Source organism: Chlamydotis macqueenii, chromosome 3 (assembly GCF_036417535.1).
Source record: "Chlamydotis macqueenii isolate bChlMac1 chromosome 3, bChlMac1.mat, whole genome shotgun sequence".
In the NCBI taxonomy this organism is placed as follows: domain Eukaryota; kingdom Metazoa; phylum Chordata; class Aves; order Otidiformes; family Otididae; genus Chlamydotis; species Chlamydotis macqueenii.
Window position 1 is genome coordinate 119,223,052 of NC_141558.1, and position 19,036 is coordinate 119,242,087.

The following is a 19,036-nucleotide window of genomic DNA, read 5'->3' on the forward strand; positions in this document are numbered from 1 at the left end:
CAGGTTTTAGCTGTGTTAATTCAGTGGGCAAACAATTTGAAAGCTGAAATTTATTTCAGGAGCAGCAGGTGTTTTCAAAAATGCCAGGATTTTGTAAAAGTGCCATTTCCCAAGCAGTAGCAAGTTTTTTTGTAACACTAGTATTCATTTTAAAACAACTCAAAATATAAAATCTGGAAAATTGAAAGTCTACTAATGGAAATAGGGATTAAAATCATGGCCTGGGGTACATGGCGGCCTCATAGCTCAAAACTCTTGGTTACATTTTAAAAACTAGCAAGCAAATCCCCCAACATGTTCTTTTCCCCACCATTCCTTTTTTTCTACTTGTTCAACTTTACAAACAAATTATATGAAGGAGAGTCTGTCTTGCTCCTTTTTCCCTACCAGATGCTTTCTGTCTTAACTTTTGAGGAGAGGTAGGACATCAGAGAAAAAAACGCCCCTTGGATTCCTCAGGGCCCTATCTCTTCTGTCAACCTAGCTTGGCATACTATAGGAAAAGTAAGACTAGAGCACCAAGATCGCTACTTTCCTGAGAAGAGACAACTAATACAATGGGTCAAAAAACTGGAGTGGTTACACATTGAGATGGTCACTGAAAAGCATATCAGAAGAGACCATCTTCATAGTCAAGAGCAAGCACTCAAAGCAATACCAGTATGTTGGAATCTTCAGTAAGACTGCGGACAGCAAAAAAAAACCAACCCAAACAGACCAAACCCAAAGCCTCACCATGACACTCACATGAAACATAAAAAATATACATCTGATGTGGGATCTTATGGATACAGGATACATAGACAGGCCACATGTCAGAAAAAAAAAAAAAAAGAAATGAATGACAGGCAATCACCAACTATGCTGGGGCTGAATCTATCTCTATTTCTGCTTTCCAGTAGCCTTGCCACAACCTCATTCTGCGAAGACATCAAAAGCAAAAGCCAGTGCTCCAGCAAGGGTTTGTGGGTGTTCTCCCCTGCAGGATCAATCAATCAGTTAAGAGAGCACTTAAATCAACCTGCACAAGACTCATGACCTCATAATCAGGTAAGTATGTGGGCTCTCTAGCATGTGTCTTTGGAACAAAAGGGCAAGATCTCACACCCCATCACACTTATCTAGAAAAATGAGAAGAGAGTCAAGCAGTGATGCTGAATTAAACATTATATCTTTTAAAATAAATAAGTTGGTGGATGTTAATAATTATGTTATCTCAGTAAAGTCCATTAAAATTTTCTATTAGTCTTTTTTGAAGGCTGTACTGATGGACTGTATTTATTACAGATAGCATAACTTCTGTTTTGAATTACCAGTAGCGAACATCTTATAAATCACCCAGGCTTTTTTTCCTTACGTACCCCCACAAAAATGCCAAAAACCATAGACTGGCACAAGCAATTAATAGCATGATATCATAAGAGTATCAAAAACAGTACATCTGTGCACTGGTTCCTATCTGTAAACCAACAACTCCACAGGAAAAATCTCAGCTTGAAACATTTAAATTAGATCATCTCTCTTTCTTGTTTCCTAAACTCCCTGTCATTCGGCCCTGTGACACTTTTAAATATTTATCACAAACTAAATGATCTGAGTGCCCAGCACAGTCTGCACAAGATAAACATTACTTTCTCCCTCTCAATTATGACTTCATCTCCTCCTGTCTCTTCTTGATGTGTTTATAGCTATTGTGTTTTTCTTTTTCCCCATCAGGAGAACACTGAATAGGGAGCTAATATGGCTGAGAGAGATGTACACGCTTAACTTTACGCCTGTGAGTCACCCCAGCAAGCCCAAGCTCTGGGCTTATTTCTGATATGTCATGTATGATATTTTAGTATTACTGCTGTAACAAGGGGACTTAGGAATTCACAGCATCTTTCCTACCAGCACAACAGCTGGTTCCAAGAACTTCATTACAAAGACTTTTCTAAATGAAAATCCAAGCATTTACCTATTTCTGTATTGTTTAACTCTGATTTTGTCAATTTCTAGACAAAGGAAAATAAGGCTTTACAACATATCCTCTTGGGACTGGATATTTTGAAATGCAATTTACAATCTGTACCTTTGTCCTCACTCAGCTTTGTTTCTTCTGATGATGATAGGCTGCCTACAGCTGAAGGTTTCATCTCATCTATAAAAAACAAGGAAATGAAAGAGAAGTTATTCATTAGATAGCTAACTGATGAACCATTTTACTGAAAAAAAAAAAGTGTTATGCCTTATTGAGGCAAGATACTAGATACAGGTCAAGATACTAGACCTGAATTTGATTTTCAGGGCTTCCATTCATTCAGGCTGCATTCACTAGCCATTACTGGTCTGATTGTTTTCCCTAAGCCGGGGTGAACTTACATTACAATACTGCCAGATCAAGTCTATATTTCAATTTCTCATAATACAGAGAGGAAGAGCTATCAGTTTCATGAGTAGGCTGTTGTTGCTATTTGTGTTGAGATTCCTTTTTTCACTTAATCCATCTATTTTAAGAAAAAACAATTAAGCCATTCTTAACTTTAATCATGTCCATGAATCCCATTGGAATCAAAATTATTATATGCAAATGCTTTCCTGAAAATAGAAGTTTTCATGAATCAGGTCTGAAATTTAGCAAGTCCCTGAAAACCTGCAGCTAGTAGTTTTTTAATGGTAGAGCATGTGGGTGAAGCTGTTGTAGTTAATAGATAAAACTAGTACCTGAATTTAATAGAATTTTTTAACTTTCAACATTGCATTTTTTTAATAGTTCTAAAACCTTTCTAAGCCTTTGTTTTCATTTCTAGCCTTTAATTTATTTTAAAAGTCTTGCCTCTGATGATTCTGACATTTTTCTTTTCCTAATATAGTTATTGAGTATTTTGAACTAGCTTGAAACAAGAGCACCTGTCATTTTGTTTTTACACGTGTTAACTGTGCAGTTCACTGATGATAGACTGGAGACCAGTCTTTAAAAAAACCACACAGTAGTAGCTAAAAAATTTCAAGTCAGTCTTTGTACACTATAGCTGGCTTTTTCATCTACTGTGTAATAAGAATATATAAATCTTTATGCAATGGACTGGGTAAGAATGTAGCTTCTCCTACATTTTCTTTCACAATATTGAAGTATACAATTTGTGATTTGTCACACTCAGATGAAGGCTATGCCTTATGGTTTAGAAAATACAAATAAGAACTTTAAGATTTGATAGGATTGCTCCTTACGATGATCATTCATAGTGATGAGAAACATTTTTAGGCATACAACTGCATATCTTAGAAAAATCAGGTCATTTGCCCAAGAAAGGGCACAGGAGTAGCAATCCTAAATGTTCCTGGTAATGTTTTGTCTCCACAACGAGCAGAGTGGAAAGCAGCAGCAACTCATCAGTTGAACATAACTAACTCAAAGTAATTGTACACTTCTGTGTTCTTATCACTATGTGAACCAGTAGGGATAAATGTTAAACCAAATAATTTTTTCCTGTAACATTTTGTGCCCATGGCCGAGGAGGAGATTCATGGACTATCTTAAGGCATGTACCTAAACCTAAAGTATGACATTTTCTGGATCTGGGGCCTAAAATGTCTGGATCTTTTCTTTGACACTCTTCACGAAAGTAACGAAACACGACTACTAATAGAAGATAGCAAAAGAATGTACAACATGGCTCTGAAAAACCAGCTCTGACAGCTCATAACATAACAAGTCATAATGACTGTTTGGGGAAAAACACAATGCATTTAAGACACCTCCAGTAGCAAAGCAATAATTTAGAGAGGTACATATTCCTTATTTCTCTTGGGAAAAATGAAATGTACCTCATTCAATTGAAGTGTTTTGTGAATCGAAATACCAGGGAAATATGCACTCCATCAGAGTGAATATAGCTGACAAGCACAACGGGCTATATTTGGCATCGCAGACAGCAGTATAATCGGGTTTAACAGGAACCTCTGCAGTTGGAGCTAGTAGCTCCTAGCAATACCAGCTCCTAGGTGAGCTAGCAGCCAAGCAGTACTTGATACGGTTAAAAGCTCAGTATTGCTTGGGCAAAGATATCCCTCTGCCCAGTCAGAGATTCAAAACAGAGTCTAGATTCAGACAGAGCAATTCATTCCTCCCTTTGCCTGATGAAGATATGAGTAGTATAACAGTTATACTAGTGACAAACAGTGACAAACCCAGAAAGGAAATGTGATTGTCCTCCAGCACTTACAAAATACCACTGCATGCTTATCTTGGGGAGGGTAAAGGGCCTAGGTCCAAAGCTTGCTGCGGTCCATGGGATTATTTTTTATTCTGTAATACTGCATGCCTATGGCTTCACCTCCCACTGCTCGCCTTGCATGAAGACATAAAGAAGAGGTGATAAAGAGGACATGAAACACAGAAGGACTTCAAAGCACCTGTGGACAGCATCAGCTGTCAACAACTAGTTGCAGAAGACTGACCTGCGGAGCACAGGGAGAAATGCTGCACTTGCACATACAGAGCGTCCAATGCACAGGACAAAAAGAAGGACCCTCATCAAATGAACTCCTCATCTGGAAACAGCCACAATGCAGTAAGCAAACCAGATAAGTCAAGAGTTTAGGCCTTCTAAATTTTTTTCCTGCATTTACCGGTTGGCCTTTTTCAGCTTGGTATTCCACGTATTGAAAACAACCTACAATTCTGATTAAAAAAAAAAACCAACAAACTAACAGAAGTTCTGAGGAAAACTGTTTTATGCCGTCTGGATCAAATATGTGTAGGCAACATCCTGCACTAGAATGAGAAAAAAAAAACAAGAAAAGCATTGTGTTATATGTAATACTACATAAAGAAATCCTTAAGAAATAAGGGGATTTTCAGACATTTTGATTGTCACTTCAGATCTTTTGATAATTGATTGCTTCTAGTTGCCTTTTGCATTGAACAGAGTTGGGTAGGATGAAAAATACAACCATAAACAGAAAAAAAAAATAGAAAATCTACTGTGAATACAGAGTGACATCATATTTTAAAATATTGAACTCACTATAATTTATAAGCATGCCACCTGCAAAACCCACTCCTTGTGAACTGTGACATTCATTCGCACGATATGCAATATCTTTCTGTATGGATTTAAATCTCCATAACCCCTGAGACTTGTGTAGACAATTTATTAAAACTTGAGAACACCCTTAAAGTCTCCAGAAGTACAGTTTTTCATCAAAGTAAGCCTGCTTCCTCCTTCTCCAAACTACCTTTTCTCCCATTAATATTCCATGCAGAGCGCTACTCTATTGTGGAGAAAGGGAAAATGATTTCTTTCCAGTTAGAGGATTAGCTAGAGGTAGTTCACCTTACAATGAGAACATAGAGCTGGTAAGCTAAAGAGGGAAGTCTGCATTCCTGCATTGCAATACATTAATTCATAATGAACGGAGTTGCAGTCTGTAATGGAAGAAGTGCTCAAGACCTGAGCTAATCTGGTGAAAATGTACAAATATTGACTAAGGTTATTGTTCACCAAGGTGGATAAAACCTAAGTAAGCCCTTTAAGGAACTCAGCACAAACCTGCTTCTCGGCTCTGGGCCTCAGTTTCTTCAGTGTTTTGTTTCTCATCTGTGCCCTCATCACCTATCGAGGAAAACATGTTAAAATTATTTATGATATATCTTTTTATTTTTAACAGCAGCAGCAATATTAATTGTAACCAATCCAGCACAAACTGCTAATTTATAGCAAGATGCCATGACAAAAGGGGAGAGATATAAAGGCAAACTGAAAAAAACCTGCAAACATAAGCAGTTGCATTTTAAACTGTCACATTTTCACATCTCAAGCTGAAGAAGGGAGGTTAGATTAAAGATTTTATCTCAATAGGCACACTGGAAATATCTATGTACCAAATAAAGGTATGTTTCCCTAAACACTGTCTGCACAAGATGAAATTGTTACTTGATCTTCATCTATGGATTTTACAAATTTCTTTTTTCTAGGATTATTTTCCTCCAGTAACATTTCCACAAAATCCTTGAAGTGGCTGTTTCTGACCTCCAGAACCTCTTTTAATGCCTATGGAAGGTAAGGACAGGAGGGGGAGAATGGCCCTAATTTTATTTTAAAGCAAAAGGCACAATGCCACTTAGCATAAAGTAGAAAGATGCATCACAAATGACTGCAAAGAAGAGAGCAAAATAAACCAAAGTAAGATTTCTAGGATTTAATGCATATTCCCTCTTTTTATATTCATATTCATTCCAAATTTTCTCCACTACTTTGCATTCACATTCATTATCCATTTTCTTTCCTCCAGCTCCCTTTCTGAAGGCAGGTACCAAAGAGTGAATTACCACTGAGAAAAGTAATACCCTGGGGAACCTCTATGGTCACGAGATCAAGCTCTCCTAACCTTTCCTCGGCCCAATAAGAAATATATCAGGAAGTCTGTATTTTCAAGGCTGGAGAAGGCTCTTTTACCTTCATAATAATGCTAGAGGCTGCAGTGCAGCAGGCTGGATCAGATGCGACGGCTATGCTCCCTCTTCTCCACCATAGTGAGAGAGACGGCGAGAACAGCTGAGTACCAGCCTTAATGAGGCATTTGAAAAACTGACTGCTGAGCATATACACTGGGAGAAAGGAAATTCATTCCCAGGCTTGTAAACGGCTTGATAACGATACACATATTTTTTGCTGTGATCTTTTCTGGCTCTTGGGTTTTTCTGATTACAGCTTCTCTAAAGCAACATGGTTAAAGTTCCTCGTGCCTCCACCTTGCTTTTACTTAACACACGGAGTCTGTTGAAGAGAACAGCAGGAGCCCAAATGCAGTTAGGTGGATGGAAGAAAAACAGAGAAAGCATGTGTTTTTCAGAAGCACATGTACATCTGGTGGCATGCTGCATTCAGCTAATATTCAAAGGCTAAGGTACGACGCTTTCTCTCTTTCCAGCAGGCAATACAACCCAGCATCCAGCAGATGGGACTAGCGGAGAAGTATTTCCAGGCTGACCCTGCAGAGAGCTGCTCTCAGGAGGAGAGGAGATGGAGTAGGAGTTTGACAGCCCACCTGAGAGGGGAAAGGTAGGCAGAGAGCAGTTGATGGCCATCAGTGAGGGCTCACCTCCTCCCTGCTTGGTAACTCTTTGTACTGATTTTAACCAGCCTTAATGGATTACGGTGATTTCTTTACACATTAGTGAGCTCTAACCTGTAAAAAATTGAATTACATGGATGACCAAAATGGCTTGACAAAACCAGCTGGGTTTTTTCCCTCCCCTCCTTGAAACCAGAAAGTGCTCTTTTCAAAATCAGTGTTCTGCCTGTCCACACACAACAGGAGAACTGCATGCAAACCAGGAAGTTAGACCAGAACATACATAAACTTTTCTTTCCTCTTTCTCCTTTTCTTTTAAAACATGGGCTTGTGACTTTGCAAGCTTTGCAGCAAGCAATTAATAAATAAGGAAAAAAAATCCTTCGCATCACTAGGATACGTTTCAAAGGGGTAAAGCCATCTAGCTCAGGAGCTGTGGAAAGGAACAGTATGTTCAAGACAATCCTGTAACTCAACAGTGCAGTGACACTTGAAGAATTTTTACCATTAGGTCAGATCCAAAGAGAATACTGCATCACTGCGAAATAAGCAGTGTCATAGCATAAAGGACTTAATGATGGCCAAGTGCAACATATTTCACTTTGCACAGAAGGACTTTACATCCAGAAAAAGCAGGTCAGGCATAAATGGTAACTACTGATATATATCACTGAAAACCATTTCAGCAATTGCATCACTTCATTCACAACACAAACCTACCTTTCTGGATGATATTTGTTTCTACATCCATTATGACAAGTATGACTATAACCAAAAGTTATTTGACTAAAACCAGGTATTTCAAGGATTCATTTATGTTTATTGCTAAAAGACTACGTGTCTCATTAGTTACTTATTCTGAGCAAATTTAAACTACAAAAGAAAGTTTAAATGATCATCTGGTTCATCAGATTATCAGATAAAGCACATATTCATCAGTACGTTTTTGTCAACCCTACCTCACCAGAGATTCACTGTTTAATACTGGTATGACAGAATGAAAATTGCAGCACTATATGTTGGATTCTCAACATGTTTTCCATCTAACACTTCATTTTGTTCCTTTAGAAAGAAAAAAGTGAAAGACCTTAAGCAGAAGTTTCACCTCTTGTACTCTGACCCAGTCCAACAGACTGACTGGATTGTGACATGAAAAGTAATCTCGATCAGCATATTGAAAGTACGTGTTGTGCCTGCCAAGTGACTTCAATAGAATTAGAGAAAAGGAAACACTAAAAAATTAAGAGTGGACAAGTGATCCTCAAGTAAATGACTTGCAGAAGGAAGGGTTAAGCTCTGTTTGGCCTGGAGAATCTCTTCATCTCAGGAGAAAGGGAGGAGGCAGAGTAGGAATACACTAATAAGAAAGCAAATTATAGAGTGGAGAAGTGGCTAATCTCAAAGCGTCTGACAAATAGTTTTTTCAGTTTTTTAAAAACCATCTAATGAGCCTCCCACCAAGTGTCTTCTACTGATGAAGAGTCTTTCTATAATTATTGCTCTCCATTGGAGCTGGGCACAGAGCAAATGGAAAGGCTTTAAGTAGCACATGCTCAAGGCAAAGAGCGGGAAATATATTTTACAAGAGTAGCAAGACAGTTTTTCCCCATATTTTTATTCACCCCTGGCTCTCCTTTTCTTCAGGCAGAAAAGCCAGACCCAGTGCATTTCCCTTGAGTCTTCCCCATGACATTATTAATAATAACAAGATCTTTTCCACTGGATGGCTTCTACAGTATCTGCCATTCTTCTCTTTCCACTACTGCAGCAATTGGCGACTGCATTTCCTTTATGAGAAGGCTGTCCTCACAATATCTGCTCTTCTATTATGCTAGTAATTGAACAGCATTCTGTCACTTACTCCAAAGGAGACAGAAAAAGTAGTGAACGACATGTCATGTCATGTTAGGCCAGCAAATGTAAATGATTTTGAGCCACATCAAAAGACAAATAGGAACATCTGTTTCTTTTCCCCAGCATGGCAGTCAGTTGAAAAAACAGGAGTTTGGGAATTACAGTAGCACCGTACAAACAAAATAAGCACGAGACACTAAAATATCTACTTCTGGCCATGTATTTTGCTTTCCCTTGCCAAGGTGACTACTGCCTGATAGGTGCTTGCTCTCTCCTCTTGACCCTATTCTTGGGGATCAGTAGGAAAATCTGTCCCCTCTACCCCCCACCCCAATGATATATTTATATTTGGTAGAAAACAGGCTAAATAGTGATCAATCAGCACACTCAGCAAGCTGGCAGAGCAAGTAGCACTTCTAACTAAACTAGAAAACCGGATACTCTCTGAGTGTCTGCCCACTTTATGTTAAAGAGAGGTACTTAGCATGCACAGTGATATGCCAGCTGCAGTAGCAGCCCCGAAACGAAGCAGATGATATGATGAATAATAAACCAGCAGTCAGATGGGAGAGGGCCAGGACAAGATCCCCATGAAAGTCCAAAGGACAAACTCTCAGCAGCAGCACCAGAGCAGGTTTTAGTATTCTTCCCATTTTCTCTGTGAGAGTCTGGAGGCACATGGCTTTTTGCATCTTTCACTGTTCTTGCAACAAACATGGCAAGTCAAAGATATTAATAGCCTGCTGGCCTCTTGGCTCTTCCCATTTCAGAGCTGAATAAGTGCCAGGTTCACTCATACACCTACTCCTCTTCAGCAGTGCCTTTCTTCACAAGCAGTCAGCGACGTACTTAGAGATGAGGCCAAAGTCAGTGTCTCAAAAACTGGTGCAAAAAAGACATTTTCCAGAAGAAAACAGAATTGCAGATAATGTATTTTTAGTTAAAGGAATAAATTCTGCATAACCAGTACAAACTAGACTACTTCTACCTCTCCAACATAGATGTTATTAATAATAAAACAGTTTTCACTACTGAGAAAGCATAGTGTACTTATATCACCCATAGTGTGTCAACAGAGTAAGGTTCCTTCAATCAACCTTCTCCTTCTTGGACTAGAAATAAAAGAGATAGAGGGCCAACACCTCAGGCTCACATCTTGGTTGCTGCTCTCACGTATCTGTGTACGTACCACATTCCCGAGCACCAGGTTTGACCCTGATATACCCCTGCATGGCACTCTAGTTCTCTGGGTGGTCAGCGACCCTGCATCTCTCCTGTGGTCTGGCCTGTGAATCTCTCTCCAAGTTGGGCCATGCTTCTGTGACAAATGCAAATGCAAAACAAAATCTGGCAGATAAGGGATGCCAGTTTTGAATTATCTTTTTTACAGCACAGAAATACTGCCACAGTAATCACACTAATGATGTGAAGGTCCTTCTAGGATAACAGAGAAACTAATTAAAGAGAAAATTAAAAATATTGGCCTTGATCTTACAGCTGTTACATTCTGTATACATTAGTAGATATGCTGACTTCAGTGAAAATCCTTATATGTGAGAAGAAAGCACACGTATATCCACATATTCACTCAAGATCATACAGCCTGCAACCATTTTCAGACTATTCCAGTGGCAAAATGATATCAGACATAAAACAAAAAGCACATACACACAAAGGTCATTATTGCAGAACTACAAATGCATTAAAATGAATCATTAGGGTGGTGTCTTGAGGTTACTGAACATTTTCAGTTTGCATTTTAATTTCTTTTAATTAAATTATGATTTAGGTCAGTTTTAATCACTACTTGTATATAACCCCTTTGGGGTAAATTTTAAGAAGGGTTAGTAAAGAGCTATCTGCAGTAATTGTTTAATGGAGTTATAAGATTTCTTCCCTGCGTCTTGCTTTAACAATTTACCTCGCTGCAGATGCAGACCTGAATGCGCTGCTGTCAGTGCACTCAGCTTAGTGAAGCTGTCAGTGTAATAAATAGCAGGTTTTCATTTTCATCCAGCATTTTGTAAAGAATTGTTGAGGAGTGTGGGAAAAGAATGAGGCAACTATAGCTCGTGGGCACTATCTCACAGGTTTAAAGTAACACAGTTGTATTTTACCTATTTAATGTCCTGAGAAATATAGGAGCCTAATCTACAGCCCACTGAAGTCACTAGGGGTGTTCCCCTTGCCTTACTCCTCCGTGGGTCACAAGGGAAGTAACTCATCTTCGTTATACCTTTCCTGGCTAGGGAAGAACCAAGGGACAAAGTGCGGGCCAACAGCCCATACGTGAAGGTGGTGCACAATACGATCACAAATTTTATCGTTATGTGTCAATTTAGTATTCATTCATACTTTTCTGATTTGCCTAAGAGACTAGGTAACTGCACACCGTTAACGACTGTGGCACAGCTTCTTTTCCAAGCCACAGTCAAAATAAAACATGAGATCTATTTAAATTTTTTTTTTTGCTTACAGGTCATGAAATCATGTGGTGTGGCAATGTAACAAAGTGGAGAGAGAAGCCACACAGGAGATCACACTTGTTAAAAATGGCATAAAATGTGAACCAAAACATAAACTATTTTGTATTAAAATTTCAGAATTAAGGGACTAGCCCTGTCTTCTGCACCGCACCTGAACAATCTCTATGGTTTACTGTTATGCATGTCATGATTACAAATGAGAAATTAATTCCTTGATAGATGAGTCCCCTGCAGGTACACTGGTTTGTCACTGCATATTATTCTTCTCTGACAACATTGCATTAGTCACTTTAGTAACTTAGTATTTTACACCTTAGCTCATTTCAGAAGAAAGAAAACCTTCTCTGAAGCATCTAGTGTGAAAACAGGAATCACAACTGTTTGCCTGATATGGTTTACAAACACGTACATTTGGCTGCTAAAAGAAACCCAAATGGGTAAATGGTCAAAGCAACAGGACTGTATGTCACCTGAAGAGGCCAAAATGAGCTGCATTTTCAAAGTTGTCTTGTGTGGCCACTGCATGGCAACTTAATGAAACACTAGAAGCCACTTCAGCAATTAAAAGAATCTTCTAAGAAGGGTTTGCTCAGGGAGCAAGCACAAATACAGATAACGTCCTGGTTTTCACCTGGCTAAGTGGAAAGTGATCACCCGATATTCTGAGAGCTGTAATCAGTCAAGACAGATGGTGGACTTCAAAACAGAAATGAAAAAAGAACCTATCAATCAACCAAAGTGGATAGGGGTTAATAGCATCACTTTAAATACAACTGATCTGCATTAAGGTGAAATATTTTACAGACACGTTTGATACAAACGCTTCCCAGGGAATTTTTTCTGTAGTACTTTATCTTAATTTAAATTTTATTTAAGTATTTAGTTTGGTGGCAAAAAGAATACAGTAACTTCTAAGCTATCTTAATAAGAAGTAGCACTTTTGAGGCGGAATAAGAGAGTGTGTGTTTTTGAAATATAATTATGTGTCTAGATGTTCATTTTTAGTAGATTATGAGTGGAGCAGAAATTTATTGAAGAATATTACTGCCCTGTGGGATGTAAAGAAAAAATGTAGTTACAATTTCTCAAATGATAAGGAATTGCTTGCTATAAACAGAGGAACATTTTAAAACTAATCAGAAGTCAAATCTAGTCAGTATTAATCCATACCTTAAAGAGAGAGACAATCAGGTCTGCATAGTACTAGAAGGCCCATAGAAAAGATGCTTTGAACATCGCTGTGCAACCGTAACATGGTAACACACAGCTGCCATTGTATGCACCTCCCCGGACCGCAGGAGGCTTGATATCACCTCAGAGGAAAGGAGCACAAGCCAAGCACTGTTGACTTTTGTGGGTGCCTATGCTATATCACTATGAAGCTAGGCAGTGAGCAGCAAAGCTGCAAAAATTGTGGTCTATAAAGGAGAACCAGGAAGGGGAAGTCTTACCGTAATCTCACAATTAAAGGACTAACTGTAAAATTAGTTTTATTTTCTACTCCCAAGACTATGCACTTTTTCTCATTGGACAAAAATGTTCTGGGAGAAGGAATGAGGAGCCAGGGTGTCTCCCTCTCAGTGAGCATCCTGCCTAATCACTGTGACCTGCAGAACCAACGAGTTGTCAAGATAAGATGTGACTCCATTTTGCTTAATTTCTACTATGTACTCAAATCACTAGACTGACATATCTCGTGGATAGAGTGCAACAGACTCTGAGTGAGGCAGGACCCTGCTGGTGACCCTCGACTCCTGACACTGCTGAGCAAGATTTCAGACATTTGATGTTGCCCTTGAAAGTTAAGGGGTTGATAGTGTGATGACCCCATAAGGCAAAGGAACCAACTCAACCAACTGTCTTAAAGGTGATTTGTGTTCATTTTGACCTTCCTGGCTTGGCTTATCCATCAAACTGTTCTACTTCCTACCAAGTGAACAGAAAGGAGACAAAGTTCATTCTGGACGAGCAATTCCAACAGACCAGCTCCTTGCACATACAGTGGCTTCAGCTAGGTTGACTGCGTGAGACCAATCAATCTATCAGGAAGAATCTGGTCATTCATTCTGGAAGAAGCTTATGAGAAGAGCTGGAGTAAGACAACTTGCAGAGCTCCAGTTCTGTCTTCACATCCCTTGAGGGAGGGAAAGGAGGATCTTGACCTCAGAGGCACAGAAATGGCTTTTGCTGTATGGATTATCTTTCTCCTGGAGGAGAAGAAAGATCAGACATTTATACTGCTGCTATTAGATGCATTAGTTGTCTTTGATACAATATTGATCACCTGCAGACCACAGTGGGTACTCATGGGGCAGCTCTTGGTCAGGCTCTGTTTCCTATCTTGCTGAGAAATCCCATAAGGAAAGAAAGTTTTGCTTCTCCCAGTATCAAGAAAATCTATTGCACACACCTCACCATTCTATATATATAGGAGGACATTTGGGGAGGAGAGAAATAAGGAACATTTTAAATTTTTGTTTTGTTAGACTTTCGTAAAAAGCTTTTGCTTGGTGACAATTAGCAAGGATGAGAACAGGTGGCATTTGTGCTAAGTTGTGGATGCTATGCTGCAACAAGTACTGCCACTTTGTCTATGTAATTACTTTAGGACTGTGTTATGAATCTACTAAAGTAAGATGTGCTAAGTTTTGTTTAGAGTCAAACATCTTTTTCTCACCTGAGACTTTACAATCACTCAATCACTCAGTGCACATGACTAAGGGGAAAAGCAAAATTATCACTGGCTGATGTTACTCTCCCAGGACTCAGGAAAAGGAAAAAAAGAAGAAAAAAAAAAAAAAAAGAAAATTACACGGTATGTTTGCACATGTCAAACATGAAATACTGCAGGAAGGCTGGGAGTAAAGAATGCTTCTCCATGTATCCAGTCTATTCATTTCCCCCAGACAACAACCCATGCTACAATGAAAAACTATGGAATACAACCATTGACAGGAGAATCTGCTATGCAGTTCACACTCGCTTTTCTCTATCAACAGTCTGAAGGCAGAGAACAATATATCTAATAGCATAACAACAGACACTACTCATATTTTAGAGGTTCAGTATAAAATTGCTTTCATTAACATGTCAAGTGTTTATTTTAGCTTACTGCAAAACAAGCTCCTTACACACAGCCACTTATTTGACTTTTCTTGATTGCAGAGAGGGTAATAATGAAACAGCCTACTTTCCATGATCTTCTGTGGAGATTTTTACATGCACTGAAAAGATACGGCTCCATTACCTCTAGCCAATGAACCAGCTTGGCGTGCTGGAGAAAAATATTACAGCAGAAATATTACTGAACTCAGCGGAATAATTTTTACAGACTGCCACAAGGGCATGCATGAGGCTGTTAAAATAGCGAGTTATATTCCCATCTTCAGCCTAAAAAGACAAAGCCTAAAAAGCAGAAAAAAAAATATCTGGTTGTTCCTGTGCCTCAGTGTGTATTTGTTAAATATTTTACATACGATCATGTTACCAAGGGGGAAATAATATCTTACATTAAATCTTTGGACTTACTTTTATGGCTAGAAGCTATAGGTTGGGTTTTTTTGGTGCTGGGTTTTTTTTTTTGTTTTTGTTGTTTGTTTGTTTGTTTAAACTTGGGGTACCTAAAGCATCTGAGCTACCCCAAAGTTAAAACATACTGAACACAAAGCACTTCAATTTTACCATGAGGAAAATTCAACAAAGTTGACCTCAGACAGAGTTTGGCCTTATTGTGTTCCATATGAGACTGTTTATATGCACTAGCTACTCAGAAGTTCTTCTAAAAAGGAAAAAAAAAAAAAGATGAAAAAGGCAGTTTTTCGTAAGTGAAGACAAACTCCTACCTAAATAAAACTATTCAGACATGCAGTTCTGGTTCATGTGACATATTCACAGCTTTTATAATCTTCAAAGCTCCCCATTAAAAGTTCTTTTAATTAGTCAAAATCAACAGTTAACAATTAGAACAGCAGAAACTAAATCCTGTTCTCAGACAAATCTCTGCAAATCTCATTTACTTAAGTGGAAATGGCTCACATGTTACATTAGAGTCTAGCCACTCGGCAACTTTATAGGAATTCAGTGTCTGGAGCCTAACTGCTCTTCAAAAATCATAGAATCATAGAATGGTTAGAGTTGGAAGGGACCTTCAAAGGTCATCTAGTCCAACCCCCCTGCAAGGAACAGGGATATCCCCGACTAGATCAGGTTGCTCAGAGACTCATCCAGCCTGGCCATGAACATTTCCAGGGATGGGGCATCCACCACCTTTCTGGGAAACCTGTTCCAGTGTTCTATAACCCTCAGTGTAAAAATTTTTTTCCTAATATCCAATCTAAATCTACCTCCCTCTATTTTGAAACCATTACCCCTAGTCCTATCACAAGAAGCCCTATTGAACAGCCTCTCCCCATCTTTCCTGTAGGCCCCCTTGAGGTACTGGAAGACCGCTATAAGGTCTCCCCGGAGCCTCCTCTTCTCCAGGCTGAACAGCCCCAACTCTCTCAGCCTGTCCTCATAAGAGAGGTGCTCCAGCCCTTTTATTATCTTTGTGGCCCTCCTCTGGACCTTTTCCAACTGGTCCACGTCCTTCTTATGGTGGGGGCTCCAGAACTGGACACAGTACTCCAGGTGGGGTCTCACCAGGGCAGAGTAGAGGGGCAGAATCACCTCCCTCGACCTGCTGGCCACACTCCTTTTGATGCAGCCCAGGATGCGGTTGGCCTTCTGGGCCGCGAGGGCGCATTGCCTGCTCATGTTAAGCTTCTCGTCCACCAGCACTCCCAAGTCCTTCTCCTCAGGGCTGCTCTCAATCCATTCCCCGCCCAGCCTGTATTTGTGCCTGGAATTGCCACGACCCAGGTACAGGACCTTGCACTTGGCCTGGTTGAACTTCATGAGGTTGGCATGGGCCCACCTCTCCAGCCTGTCAAGGTCCCTCTGGATGGCATCCCTCCCCTCCCACGTGTCAATGGCACCACACAGCTTGGTGTCATCAGCGAACTTGCTGAGGGTGCACTCTATCCCACTGTCCATGTCACCAACAAAGATGTTGAACAGGGCCGGGCCCAACACGGACCCTTGAGGGACGCCACTTGTGACCGGTCTCCACATGGACATTGAGCTGTTAACCACCATTTCTCCGAGTGCGGCCATCCAGCCAATTCCTTATCCACAAAGTGGGTCCATCAAACCCATGACTCTCCAGTTTAAAGAGAAGGATGTCATGCAGGACAGTGTCAAAAGCTATGCACACGTCCAGGTAGATGATGTCAGTTGTTTGTCCCTTGTCCACCAATGCTGTCACCCCGTCATAGAAGGCCACCAAATTGCTCAGGCACGATCTGCCCTTGGTGAAGCCATGTTGGCTGTCACCAACCACCTCCTTGCTCTCCATGTGCCTTAGCATGGTTTCCAGGAGAATCTGCTCCATGACCTTGCCAGGCACAGAGGTGAGGCTGACCGGCCTGTAGTTGCCCGGGTCCTCCTTGCTCCCCTTTTTAAAAATGGGGGTTAAGTTCCCTCTCTTCCAGTCATCGGGGACCTCACCAGACTGCCACGATTTCTCAAATATGATGGCCAGTGGCTTGGCAACTTCATCCGCCAGTTCCCTCAGGACCCCCGGATGGATCTCATCAGGTCCCATGGACTTGTGCACCTTCAGGTTCCTCAGATGATCCCGAACCTGCTCTTCGAGTACAGTGGGCGGTTCATCCTCACAGTCCCTGCTTGTGCCTTCTACAGCTTGAGTGGCGGGACAAGAGCCCTTATCGGTGAAGACTGAGGCAAAAAAGTAATTGAGTACCTCAGCTTTCTCCATGTCCCAGGTAACCAGGACACCGGTTTCCTCCCGGAGGGGGCCTATATTCTTCTTGGACTTTTTTTTTGTCCCCTACATACCTATAGAAGCTTTTCTTGTTGCTTTTTATATCCCTGGCCAGATTCAGTTCTGTCAGGGCTTTAGCCTTCCTCACCCAATCCCTGGCCACTCGCACAGCCTCTTTGTAGTCCTCCCAGGCTACCTGTCTCTGCTTTCACCCTCTATAGGCTTTCCTCTTCACTTTCAGTTGGTCCAGGAGCTCCTTGCTCATCCACACAGGCCTCCTGGCCTTTTTGCCTGACTTGTTCTTCATCGGGATGCACCTCTGCTGAGCTTGGAGGAGGTGCTCCTCGAATGTGGACCAACTTTCCTGAGCCCCTCTTCCCTCCAGGGCCGCCTCCCATAGCATTTGGCCCATCAGGTCCCTGAAGAGGCCAAAATCTGCCTTCGTATAGTCCAGGGGAGAGAGCTTGCCATGTAGTTTCCTCGCTGCCCTGTGGATCTTGAACTCCACCGTGTTGTGGTCGCTGCAGCCAACGCTGTCCTTCAGTTTCATAACCCCCACCAGTCCCTCCCTGTTGGTGAGCACAAGGTCTAGCATGGCACCCCTCCTTGTTGGCTCCTCTATCGCCTGCAGGAAGAAGTTATCGTCCATGCATTCCAGGAACCTCCTGGACTGCCTGTGCCCTGCCGTGTTGTCTCTCCAACAGATGTCAGGGTGGTTGAAGTCCCCCATGAGGATCAGGGCCTGTGACCGTGAGGCTGCTCCTATCTGGCTATAGAGCGCCTCGTCTGCTCTGTCTTCCTGGCCAGGCGGCCTGTAACATCTCCTGTCCGTCCCCATCCTCTAGTCTCGACCCATAAGCTCTCTGTCAGCTCCTCCTCCATCCCCAGGCAGAGCTCCACGCACTCCAGCCGGTTGCTGACATAGAGAGCAACACCCCCTTCTCGTCTTCCCTTCCTGTCCTTCCTAAAAAGCCTATAACCCTCCATGTTGACACTCCAGTCATACGAGTCGTCCCACCATGTCTCCGTGATGCCAACAAGGTCATAGCTCTGCTCGTGCGCACGCATCTCCAGTTCTTCTTGTTTATTCCCCATGCTGTGTGCATTGGTATACAGACACTTCAGCTGGGCCCCCGACAACGCCGACTTGCTGGCTGGAGTGACAGGGGTTCTATTGGACCACAGTTTAAGTTCATTTGCACATACCTGCGATCCTTCCTCAGCTTCTGGACCCTTGATGCTGGCACTGGCACCATGCTGACAGCAGTGGGCTGAACTGTGCTCCCCCTCCCCCAGCAACACTAGTTTAAAGCCCTCTGGACAAGTCCGGCAAGTCTTCGTCCAAGCACACTCTTCCCCTTCTTGGTTAGGTGCATGCCATCCGCCCCTAGCAGCCCGGGCTTCTAAAAACACGCCCCGTGATCTAGACACCCAAAGCCCTGGCTGTAGCACCACTCCCTGAGCCACGAGTTGACCTGCCAGGTATGTCTGGCCCTTTCAGGTCCCTGCCCTTCGACCAGGAGGATTGATGAGAATACCACCTGTGCCCCAGAATCTTTGACTGTTGAACCCAGGGCCCTGAAATCCCTTCTGATGTTTCTCAGGCTGCTGCCAGCTGTGTCACTGGCCCCCACATGAAACATCAGTAGCAGATAGGTCTGTGCGCTGTACGAGGCTAGGTAGTCTCTCTGCAACATCCCTGATACGAGCCCCTGGGAGACAGCTTACCTCCCGAGAGAGCACATCAGGTTGGCAGATGGGTGCCTCTGTACCTCTCAGGAGGGAGTCACCCACTACTACCACACATCTCTTT

At 41.6% G+C, this 19,036-nt stretch overlaps 1 protein-coding gene across 9 annotated transcripts in view; it reads right to left on the bottom strand.

Annotated features, from left to right (window-relative positions):
* Positions 1-19,036, bottom strand: part of MACROD2 (mono-ADP ribosylhydrolase 2) — a 924,269-nt gene that overhangs the window by 50,412 nt on the left and 854,821 nt on the right. For 5 of the 9 annotated variants that reach the window (XM_086743832.1, XM_086743833.1, XM_086743831.1 and 2 more), the window contains 2 exons: positions 5,535-5,597; positions 2,072-2,140 (listed from right to left, as the gene is read on the bottom strand). The exons of 2 other annotated variants lie outside the window; for them this stretch is intronic. In XM_086743832.1, the coding sequence (XP_086599958.1) occupies positions 2,072-2,140; positions 5,535-5,597 (132 nt within the window). The remainder of the gene's footprint in view (positions 1-2,071; positions 2,141-5,534; positions 5,598-19,036) is intronic. 2 more of the 9 variants (XM_086743834.1, XM_086743839.1) reach the window with 1 other exon arrangement.